This window comes from Carettochelys insculpta, chromosome 1 (assembly GCF_033958435.1).
Source record: "Carettochelys insculpta isolate YL-2023 chromosome 1, ASM3395843v1, whole genome shotgun sequence".
Taxonomy (NCBI): Eukaryota; Metazoa; Chordata; order Testudines; family Carettochelyidae; genus Carettochelys; species Carettochelys insculpta.
The window spans coordinates 286,979,776-287,003,601 of record NC_134137.1 but is presented as its reverse complement, the minus strand read 5'-3'; the positions used below and the strand labels follow the sequence as shown (position 1 = coordinate 287,003,601).

The 23,826-nt window shown below is 46.0% G+C and overlaps 4 protein-coding genes across 4 annotated transcripts; 2 read left to right on the top strand and 2 right to left on the bottom strand.

Annotated features, from left to right (window-relative positions):
• Positions 1 to 9,883: 9,883 nt before the first annotated feature.
• Positions 9,884 to 10,203, top strand: LOC142007339 (histone H4). Its single transcript, XM_074983951.1, has one exon. The coding sequence runs from the start codon at positions 9,884 to 9,886 to the stop codon at positions 10,193 to 10,195; it is 312 nt and encodes a 103-aa protein (XP_074840052.1). The 3' UTR covers positions 10,196 to 10,203.
• A 1,184-nt stretch (positions 10,204 to 11,387) lies between these two features.
• On the top strand, positions 11,388 to 12,201 carry LOC142007338 (histone H3). The gene has a single exon (XM_074983949.1). The coding sequence runs from the start codon at positions 11,476 to 11,478 to the stop codon at positions 11,884 to 11,886; it is 411 nt and encodes a 136-aa protein (XP_074840050.1). The 5' UTR covers positions 11,388 to 11,475; the 3' UTR covers positions 11,887 to 12,201.
• A 389-nt stretch (positions 12,202 to 12,590) lies between these two features.
• Positions 12,591 to 13,210, bottom strand: LOC142007337 (histone H3). The gene has a single exon (XM_074983948.1). It carries the CDS (start codon positions 13,120 to 13,122, stop codon positions 12,712 to 12,714), a length of 411 nt encoding a protein of 136 aa, XP_074840049.1. The 5' UTR covers positions 13,123 to 13,210; the 3' UTR covers positions 12,591 to 12,711.
• Positions 13,211 to 14,394: 1,184 nt separating this feature from the next.
• On the bottom strand, positions 14,395 to 14,714 carry LOC142007336 (histone H4). Its single transcript, XM_074983947.1, has one exon. The coding sequence runs from the start codon at positions 14,712 to 14,714 to the stop codon at positions 14,403 to 14,405; it is 312 nt and encodes a 103-aa protein (XP_074840048.1). The 3' UTR covers positions 14,395 to 14,402.
• Between the last annotated feature and the right edge of the window lie 9,112 nt (positions 14,715 to 23,826).

Genomic DNA, 23,826 nt, shown 5'->3' with positions numbered 1-23,826 from the left:
CATGAGCTCTCAGCTTCCTGCACAGGAAATAAGGGGGTGGGGAGCTTTAAGGGGCTGCTGCATGCGGCGACCATAGAGCTCAGGGGCTGGAGAGAGTGTCTCTCAACCCCTCAGCTGATGGCTGCCATGGAGGACTGCGCTATTTCGATGTTGCGGGCTGCAGATCGTCTACACGTGCCTTACTTCGACGTTCGGTGTCGAAGTAGGGCGCTATTCCCATCTCCTGAGGGGGATAGTGACTTCGACATCTCGCTGCCTTACGTCGATTTCAACTTTGAAATAGCGCTCGCCGCATGTAGATGCGGCAGGCGGTATTTTGAAGTTGGCACGGCTACTTCGAAGTAGCCGGCTCGTGTAGACACGGCTTGTATGATTTAGGCTACCCCAAATGCTGATTCATCTCCAAGTGGAAAGGTTTCCACCCATCTTGAGAGATGATCTCTGTCTGTGAATATACACCTATCTCATAGAGTGGAAGGGACCTGCAGAGGCTATTGAATCCAGTCTGCTAGCCTCATAGCAGGACCTACCACCATCCCTAACTTTTTTTTTTTTTTAAATCTATTTACTCCTGACTGGCTCCCTTGAGGCCTGAACCCACAATGTTAGGTTTAGGAGGCCAATGCTCAAACTACTGAGCTATCCCTCCCTACACCATTTTTGTTAAATATATTTTGAATGGCTCTAGCAGTATCCATTATTTGTTGTTTGCAGTGGTCCTATTAAATCCATTCCCACCCAGTCCCAGACTTGACTGACCTATAATTGAGCATACCAGGTATAGTCATGTTCAACATTTCTGCAATTAACCTCTATGAAACTAGAGATATGTCTTCAGCACCATACATATTGTAATTGTGTCACTAGTGCTTCACGATGTGAATGACATGCCCATTGCTAAAAGGAAAAGAGAAGAATACACGACATACAGAGCAAAAGCAAAGAAACAAGGAAAGGAAAATGAAATACACAAACAGGTTGTGAAAGACAGCACAAGAGGAAAGCATAATAGGTGTGACATACAAGTACACAGAATGGTATAGGTGTGTGTTCACTATGTTTGCCACTTGCATGAATTATACTTCTTGTAAAATCAAGGGCTCAATGTATAGCTCTGAGGCAATTGCTCAAGGATAGCGTATTACCCTCGGTTCATGTCTACACAACTAATTGGTTTCAAAATAATTACACAATGCATAGTATGTAAAATGCATACATTATTTCAAAATATTGTATTCCGGAATTGGTGCCATCTATATAGCACCAAGTTTCAGAATAAGGGGCTATTCCGATATGTCCATTACTCCTCATATGATGAGGACTGTCAGACTCAGAAGAGCACGCTTGAAATAGCAGCACCTTTTGAAATGAGCACACAAGCATCGCTATTTCAGGCTACAGTAGTATTCTGAAATATCAAGTGCATATAAGCCATAGCTGCAATGTCTTGTATGGAGATGATTTATACTTTCTTAAAAATACCCTGGATGTACACGCTGCTAATAGTGTTACTGAAGTGAAAAGTGAAAGAATGACCTTTCTAAGATAACAAAACAAGTTTCTGAATATAAAAGAAATGACCTTTTTGCTTCTCAAGGTGGTGTCCACATTTATTTTCCTTCCCATTTTCTGGCAAACTGGACACTATTCAACCTAGAAAGATGGAATGATATGGTGAAATGAACATCTGGCTATGGTGATAACATTGCCAGGGTACACAGTTCACGTGTCCACAATGAATGCATTCTTATTATTTCTTTTACACATTTTCAATTTGTCCTTACATAGTAACTATCATTCCTCTGGGTTCAATTTCATGTATTAGCATACCCACTCATCAATATCATTTGTCATTCCTGTCCAATAGAATTTTGATGCTATTGAATGTCTTGTTTTAGTTTTTGCTGTATAAGTGCTGTCATGAAACATCTTAAAGACTTTTTGGACTTCTTGCATGGTTTCCACAACAGGAACCTTTTTTCCTTTGGCTGAATGGAACAATTTTCCATCTGTTAATCAGAGAAGACAGAGATCAGAGGCTGATTAGGATTCTGTGTATCCGGTGTGGGATAAACTTTTAGGACCCTGCTCAACCATTCACAGGGGAGGGTACTTCTGCACCCACTATACAGAGACCCACACTTTGAGGCACTTTCCCCGGGAAAGCAGCTTTGTTCCACCCAGGCCCCCTGTCATTCCACCTTTCTCCCAAATCCTATAGGCATTTCTCTATTACACCCCAACCCCTCCACATCAGAAAGATCAGAGAAGGTACAATCCCGTGTTGCAGCTTTAGGTCTATCCAAGGGAGTGTGAAGTTCTGTAGCAGCAGAGCTGCATGAGTGACCTGGTTATGGAGCTTCCTTAGGTGTCATCATCATCACGCTCCACTCGGCACTTCTGCTGGAGAAAAGGTAGGGCATGGGGGCTTCCCTGCCACCCCACTTATAAACAAGGAAGCACAGTGTTGCACTGAAGCTGCACAAGTGAAGAAAAGGCCTTGAATAATCATAAGTTAGATCAATGCCCCAAATATTCACCACATGTAACACGGGTGGCATTATAATGGATTGAGCCCAAGGGGTTGAATTTCATTGAATGGTTAGAACTAAGGATGTTAAATTTCATGCAATCAACTAAATGAGTAGTCAATGTTTTTTTTCCACCATTGACTAATCAGTTAGTTGGTAAGCACTTCAGTTTGAAATCTACAATAACCCTCCTTTGCCTCCAGCCCCCTGAACCTCCAAAAGTCCACATTTCCTCCTACTTGATTGCACAATGATAATACAGCTAAATGAGGAACTGGTCAGAGTAATGTCTCTCTGTATAAAAATGGGGGAGGGCATTGTGAGCATGGGGACGTCCTGGGGCCCTGTCACTGGGGGATGGAGAGGGCACTACTAGAGTGATGGTGGGGACTGTGACGAATAGAGAAGGATGACAACCAGATGTGTGGCAATCCTTCAATTACTATTGGGCATTGCTGCCCTAGAGTGCCGTCTACTGGCACCAGGATGCAGTCCCAATCTGGTCGGTCTCTGTTCACGCATTAAAATTCAGGGTCTCTAATAATTTTCACTGCATAGCTTGCACATCTCTCTATGTTAGCTACATCTTTGTAGAAATAGGGTGACAGAAGTGAGCACACCCAGCAGTGCAGGAGAAAGCAAATGTTCAACTTATAGTATGGCCTCCAGATGAAGGTTCTCAATTAACTGTACTTGCCTCAAGTGATTAATGCAAAACAAATCAGCTAATTTTTCAAAAAGCAGTAGTAGATGGTGCCTAAGCAATGGTGCTGGGAGCTGTCTGAAAGCAAGTGGCCCCCACCAAAGTTCCCAGTAACCTTTTCAATGGATAAGCAGAGTAAATTGTGTTATGTGCACCTTGCCTTACACACATGTGCAGCACCAATAGAAACACAGGATGTCATCAGTGGGCACTATGCCAGTAAGCTGCACAGCACCTAAAACTCTCCTGGGCATCTGGCCTAGTGCTCAGATTTCATGAAACACTGTCCCCTACCCTCCAAGGTGAGACCCTGCACTCCCATCCCGCTCATTTGCACTCCTAGACTAGAGTGGGGTTTGGTTGCAAAATAATAAAACTAATAGAAGCAGTATTTGCAGAAGACAAACAAACCCAGATCATCAGCACAAAGAATTGAACATACAACTTTTTGGGCTAAAGCCCTGTGCTCTACCATATGAGCTAAAGACTAAGTACCTCTCAGTCAAAACTGTAGAGCACGGACTTCACGCTCCCTTGTAGGTGGTCTCTGTGCTTCTGGAGTTCTATTTTAAAAGGATCAAAACTCCCATGGAAATGAGTTACAAGGGAGGGCATGCAATTTAGGGAGTCACTGGGACAGATCAGACAATGAGACTCGTAGTGTAAACTGATAAGAGCCCGCGGTGGGCAGCTCCCAGCGCAGGGGGAGGCTGGGGGCCGGCTGGGAGAAACAAGGCTTTAGTGCAGCTGTACCTTTAAGAACAAACAGGCAGCTGCATTGGAAATAGTATGGAACTAAAAGGGGAAATAACTCCCTCCCTTTGCCCCCCCACCCGGGCTGTGCACACCCAGCGGGGGGACTTACCCACCGGAACAATTGTTACTCCCTTTTTCTGTCCCTGGGTGTGAGGGGAACCATAAAAACCTTTCGCAGCGGCTCCCAGCATCTTCCCTCAGCTCCACTCCCCCCACCCGCCTGATTTCTCTCCTCCAGCGCCTGCTCTGCGCACCCTACAGTTCTTCGACCCCCACCCCCTCCACCTAGTTTATTCCCGCCCATAACCCTCTGCGATTTGCCCCGAAGCACTTTGCAACGTGTGTAAAAATAGGGCAGCACTATCTGAAACCCAGTAAGGGTAAGAAGAAGGGCAGCAGCGACAGCAGCGCCTACGGAGCATGCTCAGCATACTCGGCCTATGAAATTCTGAGAGGTAGCAATTGCCGCGGTTACAGCAGCCTCCTCTGATTCTGCTGTTCTACTAACAGGAGCCAACCCATGATCCTTAGCGTTCAACCTCTGCGCATTTCTAAGAAGGCGGTCTGAGTAGCTGTCCCGTCCAGGAGCCCCCGCTTTCAGTTATCTGAGCACCGAGCAAGTTACCTTTGGGGGTTGTACTTTTGTCTCCAGTCAGCAACAAACTCATCATACAGTTTTGCTTAATAACAGTTTCTAACACAATGTGTCACATCATGCAAGTGCAAGTTAACAAGGCCCTTTTCCACAAACCTATAAAGCATATGCTCCTTGCTGGGTTCAAATTTCCCACAGTGTAGGGAAAGGAGACCTCAGAGCTGTGCCTCATACCGGTGCCATGACTCTTTCCAAGAGAACCTTCCCAATTCATGGTCCACATTGACCACTGCTGCAATTATTATTGTTATATTCTAGGAGCACCAAACAGTGCCAATCTGGTCAGAAGCCTAATGTACTAGGCATAATAATGTGTTCACATCTTGATATTTTATTAATAGTATCAAATTGACCATTCTAGTAGGCTTTCTTGAGATGAAAAGAAAAGCTTCAGTTTATATACATTTATTTCAGTATTTTTAAAATATAATTCAGTTTATTTATTAATTAATTTGTTCATAGAGGTATTTTTAAAAGGGAAGAAACTCTGCTTCCAAGTTTCTCAAATTTTGTTGTTGTTGTTGTTTCAAGATACAAAGCACTAAAGCCACAGACAAAACAATAGGAATTGGGTGGGGCATTAGCAGTATACCCTGTAAGCTGAGTGCTTGGGTAACAACCCAGGAAAGAATCAGGTGCCTCCCAACTAATAGCTGAGCTCCCACAGCTGTCCACACCAGGGCTGAACTTCCCCAGGCAAATTCCTCAGATGTGGATTGGAGTCAAGTGCTGCTTTACCCTGGTGCTAGGTCTCCTATTGTGGTCTCCCAGAGACTACGGTTTCAAGTACCAGCACAGAGTTAATACTTTACAACTCTCTATATAATATGATACAAACATATAAGCCACATAAACAGATTAAATGAATCAGCAGCTTGCATTAGACGCCACATTTGGCCCACTTGGCAAAAGATTTGGTGCAAACCTAAAACAATGGTTACAATAATGGTTTTCACATTCATTTTAAAATCCGATAACTTCACATGCTGAGCTCTTAAGGTTGACTTTTATATTCCCATTTTTCACGAGGCGTAACACCAAATTCAACCTTGCATGGTTGATCTTAGAGTAGTGCAGATGGACAGCTGTGAAATTTGACATACCTCCTTGATATGTCCCACAGTGTCCCAAGGTGACCACTCTGAGCATCACTTTCAGGTCTGCTGCTCTCCAGCTGTGCAGGAAGCAGACTTGGAAAATTTGAATGTCATTTTCTGTCTGTCCACTGTGGTGTTTGGAGCAGGCAGCACACCTCACTTGCACATCTGACCATGAATTCTCAGGGTCACAAATGAGCTCCAGCATGGACTGTGCAGGAGATCCAGGATCTTATTGCTGGGGGCATAGTGGATGAATCTGTGCTGGGAAAACTATGAAGCAGCCCAAGAAATGCAGACTTATATGCAAAGATGTCACAGGCCATGGAGGGAAAAGGGTACACCAGGGATGTTCAGCAGTGCTGTGTGAAAATAAAAGAAGCTCAAGTAGTCAGGCCAAAAAATAAAGAAAGTAAACACGTGTTCTGGGTCGTCACTACAAACATGGTGCTTCTATGAGCAGCTGCATGGGATTCTAGGGAGTGACCCAACCACAGTCCCCAAACAGTCTGTGGGTACCTCTGAAGAGATTCCTCAGGAAGCCTCTGACCAAGAGCAAGGAGGACACAGTGTATGAGGAAGAGGAGGAGGATAATGGTCAGCAGGCAAGTGGAGCAGCTGATCTTGCGACAGCCAGGAACATTTTGTAACATTGGATTTCATCCCTTCTTCCCAGGATCTTTTGTATCTGGACCCTGATGGTGGGGAAGGCACTTCTGGTGAGTTCTCATTTTTAATCATGCCACAAGTGGGTTAAGACAATTGGGTGTGATCTATGGCGGCTGCTGTACTTTCAGAACCTGGGGGTCCCTGGAAAATGTTAATGTGTCTGGGGACAGAATGCTGATCCATCCTGTACCTCTCCATAAAACCCTAACACAGGTACTCTTTAATTCTTCTCATGAGGTTTTTATTCCACCCCCAAGATAAGACATCTTTCCTCACCAAACCATCAGTAAGTAATCTGGCATCATGGCACCACAGAGCAATTTTGCATGACAAGCCTTCTACCTACATTGAGACAGCATTCATTCATCATCAATATTTTTTTATGCTAAGCAGACTAATATCTCTTTTTGCAACTTAGAGGAAGCAGAGGAAGGAGCATTAAGTTACCATATGATAGCACAAGCTGTTCTGCCATGCCTGTAACACCTCTCTCCCTTACCCAGGCTGCTAGGGGAAGGGAAATTTTCACTGTCCCAACAGAGTGGGCAGGCCAAGCGGTGTCCCAGAAAGCTGCAGGGTGGAAAGCACAAGCTGCTGTGCCCTGGCCAGACCACCTCCTCCCTTCCCCGGCTGCTGGGAGAAGGGAAGTTTTCAGTCCCGGCAGAGTGGGAAGTAGACACACACCATAACTGCAAGAGACACATAGCTCCAACAGCATATCTGCACTGTCATGCTTCCCCCCCTCCCCGATCTTTCTTCCCATGCTCTTGGGAAAGGGCAAGGGGAGAAGCACATGCTGATGGACACTAAGGCAACCACTAGCCCCTCCTCCCACCTGCTCTCAGCATGCACACTTGCAGAAACTGGTTTTCAAAACACAGGAAGCATATCCCCAGTTTGTGCCTCACACAGGCTGCAAGATCTCTGTGTAATACCTGCTGCACAGAGGATGCTTAAAAGTCCAAATTTGTCCTTGCAGAGAATGCATGCCTACTCTCTTTCAAAGACGGTCATTCAACAGATTCCTTTGTGTCTTTAACTTATCTACAGTCATAGCAATGGAGAGGTTAGTAGGAGAGTAATAGAGTTGTTAGTCTGTCTCTGAAAACAAAACAGAAAAAAAAACCCCCAAGAAGTCTTGTAGCCTTTAAAGAGAAACAAAATAATTTATTAGGTAATGAGTTTTTGTGGGGCAGACCCACTTCAGATCTCGAGATAGTGCTGTACTGGAAATAGTGCTGAAAGTGAATTGGCATGATGGTTATATAACAGACAGATGCAAACAAAAATTGAAATGAAAACTTATAAATCAGGTACATGGGATAGAAGGGTGGGGGAATCACTGCAAATGCCTATGAAGTTAATTTTGGCAGGTGCCTTGGGAATGTTGCTGTGTTCATTGTCCCATTAAAGGTAACATTCCCAAGCCACTATGCTGCAGAGTAGGAGGGAGGGGGCAACCACTGCTGCACATAGGCAAGCTGTGAAAGGGCCAGGACAGAAGCCAGAGTCTTAACAAACAGCCTCCCTCCTTACCTTCAACAGAATGCACAGAGCCTGTGGAACATGTTTGGCCATTACTGACTATAGGCAAACCGGTGCAGTGTTGGCTCAACCCAAGAAACACCTGCCCGGGCTACAACAGAGTTCTACCCGGATGAATCCCCCACCCCAGCGGTTAACTGACTGTTTGTGGGCCATGCACTTTCTCTGGGATGCACAGTCAGTGAGAGGTATGTGAACAGTATTTGCTTTTTGAACTGCTTAGTGCCCGTGCTCTCTTTAGAGCAGAGGCGAAAGTCACTTAAATTTCTTTCAGGTACTGTCCTATCACTCTTAGGACCGGTGGACTGGGGGCTTGGGAAAAGCCTGCGACAAGCCTGAGCAGCAGAAAAGGAAGAGGTGTGTGGTGTGGGACATCTGCCTAAAGTGCACCAGTCTGAACGCCACTGCATAGGGCCAAAAGCTTGTTCATTCTATTGTTCCGGCAGCTGACACTACGGACACAAACACTGTTGTACTCTGTGAGTGCAGACAAAGCCTAAGAGATGCTCCTTTCCAACTGTCCTATAATACAGTATAGCCCAGGGAGTGCAAAGCAGAAAGCGAACACCGTCAGAGGGGGAAAATCTCATAAGCATTGCCCATTGAGCCCGCCTTTCAAATCAGCAATCTGGAAACTGACCCTTCCTAACATAAAACAGTGACTTCTGCCTCGAAGGTAAAGGAACGAGGACGCAGGCTGGTGTTATGAGCCACCACGTCTGTTCACGCATTAGTCACACTAGCACACGTGTTGCAAAAAGAACAATAAGAAAGAGCACAGAGCCCAATGAACGAATATAGCGAAAGGAAGAAAATAATGCGGCGTCCCGCCGCCTCTATTCGCTGACACGCTCATCTCACATTAATCTTCCTAGTTCACGTTTTGGAAAAGTCGGGCGGCGAAGGCAAGGTGGCAGCGTGCACGTAGGGGTGCGTTTTGGCGATGCGCGCGCGTGTGTGAGTCTCCGGAGGGGAGGTGTGTGTGGGGTAAGGCGGGCGGAAGGGAAAGCTCAGGGCGGAATGCCCTGAGATAATGTCTCCGGAAACCTGATTGGTCAGATTTTGATGCAGTCCACAGGTGCTTGAAATCAAAGGAGCGTTTTCAAAAGAAAAATGACCACAAACACAAAGCCCTCTTGACAGGGCATCAAAACAACAACAACAAAGGTAAATAAAAAGTAGAGCTTGAAAGCAGCTCTTATTTTACACAGTTTACAGAGGCGAGCGGTAGTGGCAGAAACCGCGAGATGGCGTTGCAGCCCTACTTACTGAAATAAGGTGCTACGGCACAGCCTTTTCTTTTTTTTCTTTTTTGTGAACCTACAGGGAACCATTGCTACTCCTCTGAGACTACACGCAAGGATGATTGTTTTCATAGATTCCAAGGGCCGAAGGGGGTCTTTGTGATCTGGTTTTGATAACGTTTTCAGTGTATAAATGAAGGACTTGTCCTGTCTATCTTCTTCCTTTTATGCAAATCTTGGGGAGTAGAAGGGGAGCAGTATACCAACCGCGGGCATTAGCGTGCTAAACCCAGAGTTGTGAGTTCAGTCCTGGAAAAGGCCATTTAGGGTTCTGGGACAAATAGACTGAAAAAAAAATAGCCAGGGATAATGCTTGGTCTCGTTGAGATTCTCGAGTTCCCTTCCAGCTCTATGAGATGTGTACGATAAATAAGAAGCGGGAAAGAGAGCAAACTCGTTAATACAATACACCTCTTCCCCTGTAAACCACACCTCCAGCCAGCAGCTGCCAGCAACCGGAGGAGAGCTGTGCGGTGGAAAGGAAGCCTAATGCTCCGCCCCTCTGCTTGACAGTTCTCAAACAGGTCGTCCGCCAGACAATATACAGACAGCCTAGGCAACCGACGGTACTTTTTCTTTTTGCTCGAAACGCGTAGGTTGTTTGCGCAGCGGTTCATAGCAGAATGTCTGGTCGCGGCAAAGGCGGTAAGGGCTTGGGGAAAGGTGGTGCTAAGCGTCATCGTAAGGTTCTCCGTGATAACATTCAAGGTATCACGAAACCCGCCATTCGTCGTTTGGCCCGCCGTGGTGGTGTCAAGCGTATTTCTGGCTTGATTTACGAAGAAACTCGTGGAGTCCTGAAGGTGTTCTTGGAGAACGTGATCCGTGATGCTGTCACCTACACCGAACATGCTAAGAGAAAGACTGTGACTGCTATGGATGTGGTCTACGCTCTGAAGCGGCAGGGTCGTACTCTTTACGGTTTCGGCGGTTAAATTTTCGTTTTTCCAGATACAGAGCATCATCAAAATCATAAAAGGCTCTTTTAAGAGCCACCCCCACTTTCACGATAAGGGCTTAATCACTACGAATGCTCTTTTTTGCGAGCATACCTGTGGGAAAGGTGGTCTTAAGTGTGAGATTCCCTACTACAAAAAACACGGCGTGATCTATATCTTACTCCCTTAGCAGACGTGTACTAATGTTTTCCCGGGGAGCGGAGGTTAAAAAGCGAGCAGGGATTGCCTGCTAGCCTCTTCTAGGAGAAAATCGGTTTGTCTCTTCGCGTAACACAGAGTTGTTAACGAGAACGAAACAAGGATCCTTATTCACCTCCCGCTAGTTGGAGAAATGTCACGAAGGGGGCGAAATCCGACATTGCCCCCTGCTCCCTGAAACGCTAGCGTTCCCTTGGGTTTATTTCCCCCCGTTTAGGGAGGGCGAACGGTTTTCTACTGTGCTTGGCGAGGCCATGTATTTCGTACACTCTGTTTGTAGCTGCGTCATAGAGGAGGACATGCGACACCCAGAGGAAACGTTATCTTTATGCATTGCGGCTGTTAAGCAGTTAGGATTTCTAGTCTCCTGAAGTTGAAGGCAGCCCTGACTTGGGAGTAAAGCGGTCCTTCACGAGGAGCCAGCGCTCCTCAGGCCGAGAAAAAGCAGTGTAGGGTAAGGCTGGCTGTGTCGCCTTCGACAAACTAGCGCGCGCGCGCGTGTACAGAGCACCCCCAATAAAAGCAACATGGAGGGACTTTTCTATGCAGCCGACACACCTTGTGTCTTCGATGTTACCTGCCGGGAATTCGTGCTCCGCTCATGCTTGATTAAGATTTTCTATAGGTAAGATGCCGCGGCGAAGCAGGAATTATGTTCGGTTTCAGAGAGATGGACTGTTTGCAAGCGAAATAATGAGACACTGACTTAAATGACAGAGAACGAGAACTGGACGGTGACGCGGGGGCTGGCTTTCAGAGAGAGACTAGCGCAGAGTATAGGGAGATCAGACAGCGCGCGTTTTAGTGACCTGACCGTTGAACGCCTCTTTGAAGGAGACTTGGCTGAGCTACCCTGGGCTGGCGAAGGGCGAGTCAGATTTGGCGGCACCGAGCGCGGGCTTTTCAAATATTCAAATTGTCCAATGATAGCTGTCTCCATCTCAATAACCAATCAGAAAAGAGCGTTGGCTATATATGCTGCCGGAGCGGAGGCGCTCTACCTTACTTTGTTCTGTTGTGCCGTTTGTTTCTATCGTGCGTTTGCGGGTTTCTGAAAAATGGCTAGGACTAAGCAGACAGCCCGTAAATCTACCGGTGGCAAAGCCCCGCGCAAGCAATTGGCCACTAAAGCTGCTCGGAAGAGCGCCCCTGCTACTGGGGGAGTGAAGAAGCCGCATCGCTACAGACCCGGTACCGTCGCCTTGCGAGAAATCCGCCGTTACCAAAAATCTACGGAGCTGCTCATCCGCAAGCTGCCTTTCCAGCGCCTGGTGCGCGAAATCGCCCAGGACTTCAAGACCGATCTGCGCTTCCAAAGCTCGGCCGTTATGGCCCTGCAGGAGGCCAGTGAAGCCTACCTGGTTGGGCTCTTTGAAGACACCAACCTGTGCGCCATTCACGCAAAGAGAGTCACTATCATGCCCAAGGACATCCAGTTAGCTCGGCGCATTCGAGGGGAGAGAGCTTAAACGTTTAAGCCTTTTGACGACTAGAAAACTACACTGAAAGATCCAAAGGCTCTTTTAAGAGCCACTACTTTTACTTCTAAAGACCTGAAACAACTTTTTAATCCCCATTTTTTCGAATCGTGATTAAATGTAACACGTGGGGTAAGATTAAATTCTCCTCTATTGCCACTTTAGCCACTCTGCTATTATTAAATGTTTCATTTCCAGCTCCTGTTTTCTGATGCCCTATTCTATGATTGTTAATATGCTGCTTTGTGCTTAAGCAGACATAAGGGGATTCTTTGCGAGAAGGTATATTTCCCCCATTTTCTTCCCGCTCTGTGTGTGTGCGTGCCTGTCTGTCTGAGGGAGAGACGTGAAAAAAGTGCATCTGCTTCAAAATAAAGCAATACCAATATATGTAAATTCTGAATAACGTTATATAATTTAAAAAAACTGCGCGTCTTTAAAAAAGGGTAAGAAATAGAAGCGCGACAGGTTTTTAAAGGGATTTGGAATCCTCCCCACTGGCAGGGGTTTACCCTTCATTCTCTATCTACTGGTTAATGGGAAATTGTCCCAGTGTGCCGAGTGCCCCTATGGCACTAAGTATTGGACTCCGGCTTTCAGATCAGCAGTCCACAATCGTAGAGCTGGGAACTATGTGGAAAAAAATATTCAGACAACTACTGAATATGGATAATTTAATTAGTTATATACAGATTGTAATCTTACATAAAGGTGAATTTTTTTGTGTTTCAGGTCTTTAGAAGTAAAAGTAGTGGCTCTTAAAAGAGCCTTTGGATCTTTCAGTGTAGTTTTCTAGTCGTCAAAAGGCTTAAACGTTTAAGCTCTCTCCCCTCGAATGCGCCGAGCTAACTGGATGTCCTTGGGCATGATAGTGACTCTCTTTGCGTGAATGGCGCACAGGTTGGTGTCTTCAAAGAGCCCAACCAGGTAGGCTTCACTGGCCTCCTGCAGGGCCATAACGGCCGAGCTTTGGAAGCGCAGATCGGTCTTGAAGTCCTGGGCGATTTCGCGCACCAGGCGCTGGAAAGGCAGCTTGCGGATGAGCAGCTCCGTAGATTTTTGGTAACGGCGGATTTCTCGCAAGGCGACGGTACCGGGTCTGTAGCGATGCGGCTTCTTCACTCCCCCAGTAGCAGGGGCGCTCTTCCGAGCAGCTTTAGTGGCCAATTGCTTGCGCGGGGCTTTGCCACCGGTAGATTTACGGGCTGTCTGCTTAGTCCTAGCCATTTTTCAGAAACCCGCAAACGCACGATAGAAACAAACGGCACAACAGAACAAAGTAAGGTAGAGCGCCTCCGCTCCGGCAGCATATATAGCCAACGCTCTTTTCTGATTGGTTATTGAGATGGAGACAGCTATCATTGGACAATTTGAATATTTGAAAAGCCCGCGCTCGGTGCCGCCAAATCTGACTCGCCCTTCGCCAGCCCAGGGTAGCTCAGCCAAGTCTCCTTCAAAGAGGCGTTCAACGGTCAGGTCACTAAAACGCGCGCTGTCTGATCTCCCTATACTCTGCGCTAGTCTCTCTCTGAAAGCCAGCCCCCGCGTCACCGTCCAGTTCTCGTTCTCTGTCATTTAAGTCAGTGTCTCATTATTTCGCTTGCAAACAGTCCATCTCTCTGAAACCGAACATAATTCCTGCTTCGCCGCGGCATCTTACCTATAGAAAATCTTAATCAAGCATGAGCGGAGCACGAATTCCCGGCAGGTAACATCGAAGACACAAGGTGTGTCGGCTGCATAGAAAAGTCCCTCCATGTTGCTTTTATTGGGGGTGCTCTGTACACGCGCGCGCGCGCTAGTTTGTCGAAGGCGACACAGCCAGCCTTACCCTACACTGCTTTTTCTCGGCCTGAGGAGCGCTGGCTCCTCGTGAAGGACCGCTTTACTCCCAAGTCAGGGCTGCCTTCAACTTCAGGAGACTAGAAATCCTAACTGCTTAACAGCCGCAATGCATAAAGATAACGTTTCCTCTGGGTGTCGCATGTCCTCCTCTATGACGCAGCTACAAACAGAGTGTACGAAATACATGGCCTCGCCAAGCACAGTAGAAAACCGTTCGCCCTCCCTAAACGGGGGGAAATAAACCCAAGGGAACGCTAGCGTTTCAGGGAGCAGGGGGCAATGTCGGATTTCGCCCCCTTCGTGACATTTCTCCAACTAGCGGGAGGTGAATAAGGATCCTTGTTTCGTTCTCGTTAACAACTCTGTGTTACGCGAAGAGACAAACCGATTTTCTCCTAGAAGAGGCTAGCAGGCAATCCCTGCTCGCTTTTTAACCTCCGCTCCCCGGGAAAACATTAGTACACGTCTGCTAAGGGAGTAAGATATAGATCACGCCGTGTTTTTTGTAGTAGGGAATCTCACACTTAAGACCACCTTTCCCACAGGTATGCTCGCAAAAAAGAGCATTCGTAGTGATTAAGCCCTTATCGTGAAAGTGGGGGTGGCTCTTAAAAGAGCCTTTTATGATTTTGATGATGCTCTGTATCTGGAAAAACGAAAATTTAACCGCCGAAACCGTAAAGAGTACGACCCTGCCGCTTCAGAGCGTAGACCACATCCATAGCAGTCACAGTCTTTCTCTTAGCATGTTCGGTGTAGGTGACAGCATCACGGATCACGTTCTCCAAGAACACCTTCAGGACTCCACGAGTTTCTTCGTAAATCAAGCCAGAAATACGCTTGACACCACCACGGCGGGCCAAACGACGAATGGCGGGTTTCGTGATACCTTGAATGTTATCACGGAGAACCTTACGATGACGCTTAGCACCACCTTTCCCCAAGCCCTTACCGCCTTTGCCGCGACCAGACATTCTGCTATGAACCGCTGCGCAAACAACCTACGCGTTTCGAGCAAAAAGAAAAAGTACCGTCGGTTGCCTAGGCTGTCTGTATATTGTCTGGCGGACGACCTGTTTGAGAACTGTCAAGCAGAGGGGCGGAGCATTAGGCTTCCTTTCCACCGCACAGCTCTCCTCCGGTTGCTGGCAGCTGCTGGCTGGAGGTGTGGTTTACAGGGGAAGAGGTGTATTGTATTAACGAGTTTGCTCTCTTTCCCGCTTCTTATTTATCGTACACATCTCATAGAGCTGGAAGGGAACTCGAGAATCTCAACGAGACCAAGCATTATCCCTGGCTATTTTTTTTTCAGTCTATTTGTCCCAGAACCCTAAATGGCCTTTTCCAGGACTGAACTCACAACTCTGGGTTTAGCACGCTAATGCCCGCGGTTGGTATACTGCTCCCCTTCTACTCCCCAAGATTTGCATAAAAGGAAGAAGATAGACAGGACAAGTCCTTCATTTATACACTGAAAACGTTATCAAAACCAGATCACAAAGACCCCCTTCGGCCCTTGGAATCTATGAAAACAATCATCCTTGCGTGTAGTCTCAGAGGAGTAGCAATGGTTCCCTGTAGGTTCACAAAAAAGAAAAAAAAGAAAAGGCTGTGCCGTAGCACCTTATTTCAGTAAGTAGGGCTGCAACGCCATCTCGCGGTTTCTGCCACTACCGCTCGCCTCTGTAAACTGTGTAAAATAAGAGCTGCTTTCAAGCTCTACTTTTTATTTACCTTTGTTGTTGTTGTTTTGATGCCCTGTCAAGAGGGCTTTGTGTTTGTGGTCATTTTTCTTTTGAAAACGCTCCTTTGATTTCAAGCACCTGTGGACTGCATCAAAATCTGACCAATCAGGTTTCCGGAGACATTATCTCAGGGCATTCCGCCCTGAGCTTTCCCTTCCGCCCGCCTTACCCCACACACACCTCCCCTCCGGAGACTCACACACGCGCGCGCATCGCCAAAACGCACCCCTACGTGCACGCTGCCACCTTGCCTTCGCCGCCCGACTTTTCCAAAACGTGAACTAGGAAGATTAATGTGAGATGAGCGTGTCAGCGAATAGAGGCGGCGGGACGCCGCATTATTTTCTTCCTTTCGCTATATTCGTTCATTGGGCTCTGTGCTCTTTCTTATTGTTCTTTTTGCAACACGTGTGCTAGTGTGACTAATGCGTGAACAGACGTGGTGGCTCATAACACCAGCCTGCGTCCTCGTTCCTTTACCTTCGAGGCAGAAGTCACTGTTTTATGTTAGGAAGGGTCAGTTTCCAGATTGCTGATTTGAAAGGCGGGCTCAATGGGCAATGCTTATGAGATTTTCCCCCTCTGACGGTGTTCGCTTTCTGCTTTGCACTCCCTGGGCTATACTGTATTATAGGACAGTTGGAAAGGAGCATCTCTTAGGCTTTGTCTGCACTCACAGAGTACAACAGTGTTTGTGTCCGTAGTGTCAGCTGCCGGAACAATAGAATGAACAAGCTTTTGGCCCTATGCAGTGGCGTTCAGACTGGTGCACTTTAGGCAGATGTCCCACACCACACACCTCTTCCTTTTCTGCTGCTCAGGCTTGTCGCAGGCTTTTCCCAAGCCCCCAGTCCACCGGTCCTAAGAGTGATAGGACAGTACCTGAAAGAAATTTAAGTGACTTTCGCCTCTGCTCTAAAGAGAGCACGGGCACTAAGCAGTTCAAAAAGCAAATACTGTTCACATACCTCTCACTGACTGTGCATCCCAGAGAAAGTGCATGGCCCACAAACAGTCAGTTAACCGCTGGGGTGGGGGATTCATCCGGGTAGAACTCTGTTGTAGCCCGGGCAGGTGTTTCTTGGGTTGAGCCAACACTGCACCGGTTTGCCTATAGTCAGTAATGGCCAAACATGTTCCACAGGCTCTGTGCATTCTGTTGAAGGTAAGGAGGGAGGCTGTTTGTTAAGACTCTGGCTTCTGTCCTGGCCCTTTCACAGCTTGCCTATGTGCAGCAGTGGTTGCCCCCTCCCTCCTACTCTGCAGCATAGTGGCTTGGGAATGTTACCTTTAATGGGACAATGAACACAGCAACATTCCCAAGGCACCCGCTAAAGTGAATCACCCAGCTGACACTTTTGATGGGATATCTGAGTCTGATTACCATTGTTGCCTCCTTCTTAAGGTGACACAGTGGCAGTTCGTGCCCGGTATGCAACGCTGGCCCAATAACACACCGAGAGTGGAAGAAGAATCTTTATTTGGCATGCCAAGTAAGGCGCAGGGGGATTTCTCCTCAAAGCCTGCGCACCTTGCAACAAGAGATGAGCAATACCTATACCTCTCTCCTCCTTTGTTCATCCCCCCTCCTAACAAGCCAGGGGAGAGTTTCTCATCATTCCCTTATCCACTCCTCCAGTTCAAACTGAATTGCTACTGCTCATGACATTCTGCTCTGGTAATTCCCTATTAATCAGGAGGTAAAGTACCAATAGATTATTAACAGAATATAAGTTACGGGGAGGTAGAGTTATTCAGTTGTATAGAACATGAACAGGATTTCAGTAACAAAACAATGCTGAATTTCATGAGAAAATTAAGGAGGATTCACTAACAATGCTAAATACAATATTGAACCTCATGGAAACATCAGTAAGCATTCATATACAAAACAATGTTTCTATGAGAACAAAATATAACAACGTTTCCCCTGCCAACACCATCACTGAGAAACTCTGTTAATAGCCAGTTCTGCATCTGACTAGCCCTGTGTCCATATTAGCACCACACAGATCTAAGTCTCCTATCTGAAAGCTTCCTGGCCCCAACATATTACTCCAGTGTTTCCAGAAATCAAAGCCACTTATGTGCATTCTTTGCTGTTTGTGCTCCAACTGTCACTACTGGCTAGCCTTCTCCAGTGTAGAATCTGTGGATGCTGATGCATCTTCTGGCTCTGGTCCCCCTCCCCATAGAACACTCAACCAGGATTTCCTCCTCCTGGCTTGGTCCACGCTGGGATAGTCCTTGAGACCCCAAAGATTCCACAGGGGTCTTTGGAGTGGAGTTGAGCCCAGGTATATTGTTCAGCTCTTTATAGAATTGTCAGGTCGTGGGTAGAGCATGGGAGCAACGATTTGCCACATTCACATTTTGGTACACATTTCAGAACTACTTCACTTTTACCCTGCATTGCAGCACATCCCAGTCATGGATCTTGAGACCTGCCCATATGTATCATAATTCCTACAGCAAGCATGCAGCTAATGACCAATGCCGATGAGGTCCAGCAGTTTGACATGGGTCAAAGTAGAGGCTTTGTCAGTGTCTGGAGGAGGCATAGTCATCTGGAAAGATGTACTGAGAGCACACAAATGACAAAGAAATACAAAGGGTAGGTCTGAGGATAGTCACCTGAGTGGAAGGCAGTAAAGTTCAAACCAATGAACAGAGAGGTGAGAACAGGCATTTTAGGACATGTAATCTTGTCACAGCACTGTAGTACACCTCGGCATCTACACTGGCACCTCAACACTCTATCCACAGCACAATAACCTCTACGCTTCATGCTGAGGTGGTTCTCTTAGAGTGCAGCAGCTTCAGAGCTAGTGCACACTAAGTGCCTTACCAGTAGGGACACCTTGGGAGGTACAGAGCCGGGGACTGATTTACTGCACTTTACCTTGCCTGTGTAGACAAGGCCTTAGACTTGTGAAATTTTGGCAGCAACATCCCAGGAAAGGCAGGCCTTCCATATTCAAACTGATACCTATGAATCTCTGGATAAGATTTTAAAAGGCAAAAATTATCTACTTAATTAATTGGATGGCAAATTGGGAGCTTTTGTTCTCCCTGTTTCATGTAACAGGCATAATTGGACTGCTGATAAAATTTAGAGATTACAAATTCAAAACAGATGCAGGGTACCAGGGCTCTGTCCCCATTCTGGCACTCTGAGGGCAGGAAGTGAGGGCCTTCAAAAACTTAAAACACCTTACCTTAACACAGGCTTTACTTTAAAATTTCCCAAGGTCACACCTCCCCTTGACTCTGGGGGGTAGGGCTGTCACCACCTGAGTGGGAAAAGACCCGCCCATCCCAGAAAGATACACTCAGGATGTCTTCCTGTGGGGTACCCCAGTCTCTTAACCCTCCCTCAGGACATGGCTTAGATACAAAGAACTATAACTTAGTAGCTGACCTTTTAGTCTAAAGCATGAACATACACAGATACCAGACCAATTGCTTAAAACCAGTGATTTAATTCACAGAACAAGAGAAAATAAACCATGGTTTGTAGGAAGAGAAAAATATTTCCCTGGGATTTAGCTTAAAAGTTACAGGGGGAAAACATCAAGTCAAAATAGCAACAGCAAAAGAAGCAGAGCAGCAAACAACAAAACAAGATAACAAGCCAACAGCACTAGCTAGTCCAATCAATTTCAAAATAACCATAATCTGATCGCATCTAATTATACATTTCCCTTTTACTTATATCTCTATTACTGATCTTGAGATGATCGGGTATTCATGGGATTCATTTCAATTACCTGGGATACATCCTTCTCCCTTCTTATTTTATACCTGCCTTCCCAGTAGACAAAAGCCCCATAACTGAAATTGTTCTCAGTTCAAAAAACTCACTCCACTGCCATTGGCTCAAGTTACCTCAGGAAGAGATTAACCCCTTTCCTGCACTCATTCATGATACAGGGGAATAAATGTATACAATAGGGTCTCAACATTCGTGAGGGTTCGGGGTTCAGAACCCTTGCAAATGTTGATTTTTGCAAATGTGGGAGGGGGTTGCAAAGCCCCAGGAAGCAGCAGCGCAGGTAGTCCCTAGAGCTTGGGGAAGTGCCAGCCACGGGCACTCCCAGCCTGGGGTCCTGGGGAAACACCGGCTGCTGGCGCTCCAAGCCCTGGGCCCTGGAGAAGCGTCAGCTGCAGACACTCTGTCCTAGAGCCCTGGGGAAGTGGCATCTGAAGATGCTCTGGCCCTCGAGCCCTAAGGAAGTGGAGCTGCTAACTGTTCTGCCTGGGGCCCTGGGGAAGCTGTGGCAGCCACCAGAGCTCCCAGCCCCAGAACCCCAGGGAAGTGAGTCCACTCGCAACTTATAATTTGCGAATGTGACACTCACGAATGGCGAGACCCTACTGTATCTTTCAACTCAGCAGATGGTCAGACTCTGGCAAATGTTTAAATGGTTTTCAGTTTTAACCTCTAATTAAGGAAGAGTTAGGGACTGGACATTTATACCAATAAAAAAATTTCCAGAGATATGCTATTTAGTCAAGGTTGGGGGAAAAATATAAAAATGTTCAATATGAGTTCTTAAACTGATCTTGATCTATTAATAATTAAAAAGAGATCTTCCAGTGGAGCTGAGCATTTTTAGGACCTTTCAATAGGTACTTCTACAAATGACTTTTTATTATTTCTATTTAGCCATTTTGAATGCAGTTTGAATATATGTTTTATTTGTATTGTTTGCTTTCTCAATACACGTATACCAACTTTATAGTGATTGTAATGGGACAGCTCACATTTCTAAGATATCTATATTTTGAGAATTAATTCAGGAAATTTACTTAATTGTGAGATCTGTGTAAAATGTATTTAAAGATTAATAAACTGCCACAATAACCTACAATAAACAATGATTGGAAAAGATTTTTGTCCTAAATGGTGAGCAAAATAACAGGTTATGCTAGTCATCATTCCTTTTTTGGGCCTTCAGAGAAAAAGAGGCAACTGAAACAAGTTTCAGCATTAAGCCTGTCAGTCTGATTACCTATAACCCTTGGCCTTCATCATCCTAATATTGATTTTGTGATGACTTTGCCAGAGCTGTCCAGACAGGAACACAGATAACATTGCCATATTTGTACCAGCTGAATTCCAAACAGAACACTGGATAAAATGGGATTGATCTTTAAAAGGAAAAGCTTCAGCTCAGGGGTCAACAACGTGCGGCTCCAGAGTTGCATGCATCTCTTTAAGGTGCCACTTGCCGCTCCATGTGCTGCCACCATTGTCTCCACTTGCGGCAATGGAGGCTGCTGCCACTTAAACAGTGTCCACAGTTAAAATGGAGTTTAGTTGTTTTGTTTAAGTGACAGCAGTTTCCAGAGCTGCAGAGCAGTCAGCTGCGATGCAGGGGAAGCCAGCAGAGCAGGGAACCCTGGAAGAGGAAGCCAGGGCAAGGTCAGCCATCAGGAGAGCTGGGGTAAGGGGTGGCTGAGCCTGCCCTGATGGGGCTGCACAGATGCTCAGGAAAGGAGGTGGCTGGGGGAGCAGTGGCAGCACGTGGAGCTCCTCGGCTGAGCCAAGTAAATCCTGGATTTGGGGCTCAGAAGGGTTAAACCTGGAGATGGGAGGTGCAGTTTGAGGTTGAAGGGGTTAATCTTGAAGATGCGAAGTGGGGGGGAGCTGCTGGATAGGGTAAAGCTGGGAGAAGGGGGTAACAACTTTCTAACTGGTAAAAATCATTGTGTGTACTGTGCTCAGAATAGGGTTGCAACAACTATAATTTGACTTGATTATTTTTACATATTTATTAAGGCCTGTCTTGTATTCACATGCATTGTGGCTCTTGCAGTACTGATCTTGTAACTGAAAAAATGGCTCCTTGCTATTTTGCTTGCAGATCCCTGCTCCAGCCCAAAGTCAACTCACTTTTTCTCTTCTCCGCAAAAGGACATTTATTGCTATCTTTGATACCACAGGGGGGTATTCCTTCTAAAACTCTCTCCAGGCAAATGCAAAAGGAACAACAGATATTGCTAAAATGAAAGCCATGTTTAATACTTTATGTTTCAAATGCTTGAACTGCTTTTTCCTTTTCTATATCTTCAAAAAAAATTCAAGGCTGTGTAATGATGGGCTTGTCAAACCTCCAACCTCGTTTAAATGATGACAAAGTACATCCAATGTCCATCACAACATTTTTCCACCAGTGCACCTCACTGCAGTGAATATAACTAACACAAACAAAAAGTTCAACTACTTCAGGGGTGAGCAAACTTTTTACTTTAGGCCCCACTTTTCATCCCTGCATGCAATTATCAGGGTTCCTCACAACCCATCTAATGTAATCCAACCCGAGGGAAATTGGGGTTATTTTCATATTTAAAAAAAAAAAACAAAACAGAATATGTAAGAAAATAAGCCTGTAAAATGCAAAAGCATTATTGCCATCTGATATAAATGTGACTACACATACATAAAAGCATTAACATATTTCAACATTTTAATTAGATGGATGAGCCTGACACACAACAGTCAGGCATGCTGCTTCCCCCCTTCAAACTTTCATGGATCCCCACTTTGCTCACCTCTTAGATATTGAACAAGACTGGGGGGTACAATATATTGCCAACATTAAAACTTTCTCACAATTGTTGTTTCAAGACACTTAGGCTGGTCACACAAATGTCAGGGATATCCTTTTTTGTCACCTCCATGAAAATCTATTCTAATTTGCACAAGTTGCAAACCTCTCAAAACTCAGTTCACACACATTCAGCAGAGGCCTCTTAGTTTGGCATGTCAATTATCTGACCATAGGTTGCCCTTACTACTCTTCTCCTCCCTCACAGTTGGGCAGAACATTCCCTGCAAAAAACTCCTGGCATCTATAAAGAATCACTGTAGTTTTGGGCACTGGAAATTAAAACAGGCAAATTGTGTTCTGTAGTTTGCTTGCCCCCACTTTTGACACCCTAAAAGACTGACACCATATATTCTAACTGGACTATGGGGAGGTGAGGTGCTTGTTTAAGGAACCAGACAGGAGATGGTGAACTGGAAGGACACAAGCTAGAAAAGGCTGCATAAAAGGGATCACGCTAAAAATTGAAAAGGCAGAGGGGTCAAAAGACACTCCCCACAGCTTCTGGAAGAACGCAAAGGAGTCCTGAATCTCAACATTCTTCTCTGGACAGAAAATATCCCTAAAGCTCTCTGGACCAAATGTGTTTAATTCTTCTCTAAATGTTGGTCTGCCAGGGGTTACCAATCTCTTCTGGTTGCTATCAGCTGGACAAGATAGCAGAGATTTACTCTAAATCACAACCCTTAGGGAATTCATAGTGTATCCAAGCGAAGGTCGTTCTGAAAGGCATTAACCAGTAAATAATTTCTAGTGTATTGGGGAAAAGACTGAAAGCACAGCCCGGGGAAGAAACAAAGAGGAGGCGGCGGTGGAGGAAAGTATGAATGGAAACCGCAGTAAAGAGAAAAAGAGAGCAAAATGGAAAACTCCCCTCCTGATCCTGCCCTGCTAATAGCGCTCTGATTTCAGAAAAGAAAGGTTTGCAAATCCCCAGCGTGCCTGGTTTGAAGATATGTAAATATCCCCCCGTGAGTAACTTTATACTGGGTACATCTATTCTACAGAATTCCACATCTAATTTACTCTGTTACATGTGATACAACGGCATTAACAGTAACAGAGAGGAAGCCGGGCTAGTCTATACAGTATCAAAACAAAAAGCAGTCAAGTAGCACTTTAAAGACTAGCAAAATAGTTTAGTAGGTGAGCTTTTGTGGGACAGACCCACTTCTTCAGACCTTTCAGACCAACGGCATTAACAGTGCGGCTCCCCCAACCCCCAATCAGAGAAGCGGGCTAGAAGTGCTACAGGCCAATCCTTGCACAGCGCGGGCTTTTCAAACCCACCAACGGGCATAATGACAATCCCACTCGTTTGCTCGGCAGAAAAGGGTGTTTTTGTCTCGGGCTGATGCAGTTTGCTGTCACTTACCGTCCTCTCGCTCTCCCCGCCTCCTCCGTAATAAATCCTGCCCAGAACTGATGTAGGAGGGATGGCCACCCCTCACTTTTATGCAATGAACATGATTGTTAAAGCTCATTATCCCTCCACCCCCACTTAAATGTAACTTTAGCCAGCGGCACGCAGGATTTATACCGCGTTGCATTTTGTAGCTAGCAAGTGTATGACATTGTTTTAGATTCACGGGTAGTGAATTTGTGCGCTCGTAGAAAGCAGCACGAGGTAGGGAACCGAGGGGTTCAGCTCTTTTGGGAAAGAAGTGGGTGGCTCTTAAAAGAGCCGTTGGGATTTCTCTGAACGCCAGATTTTTTTCTGGCCCCTT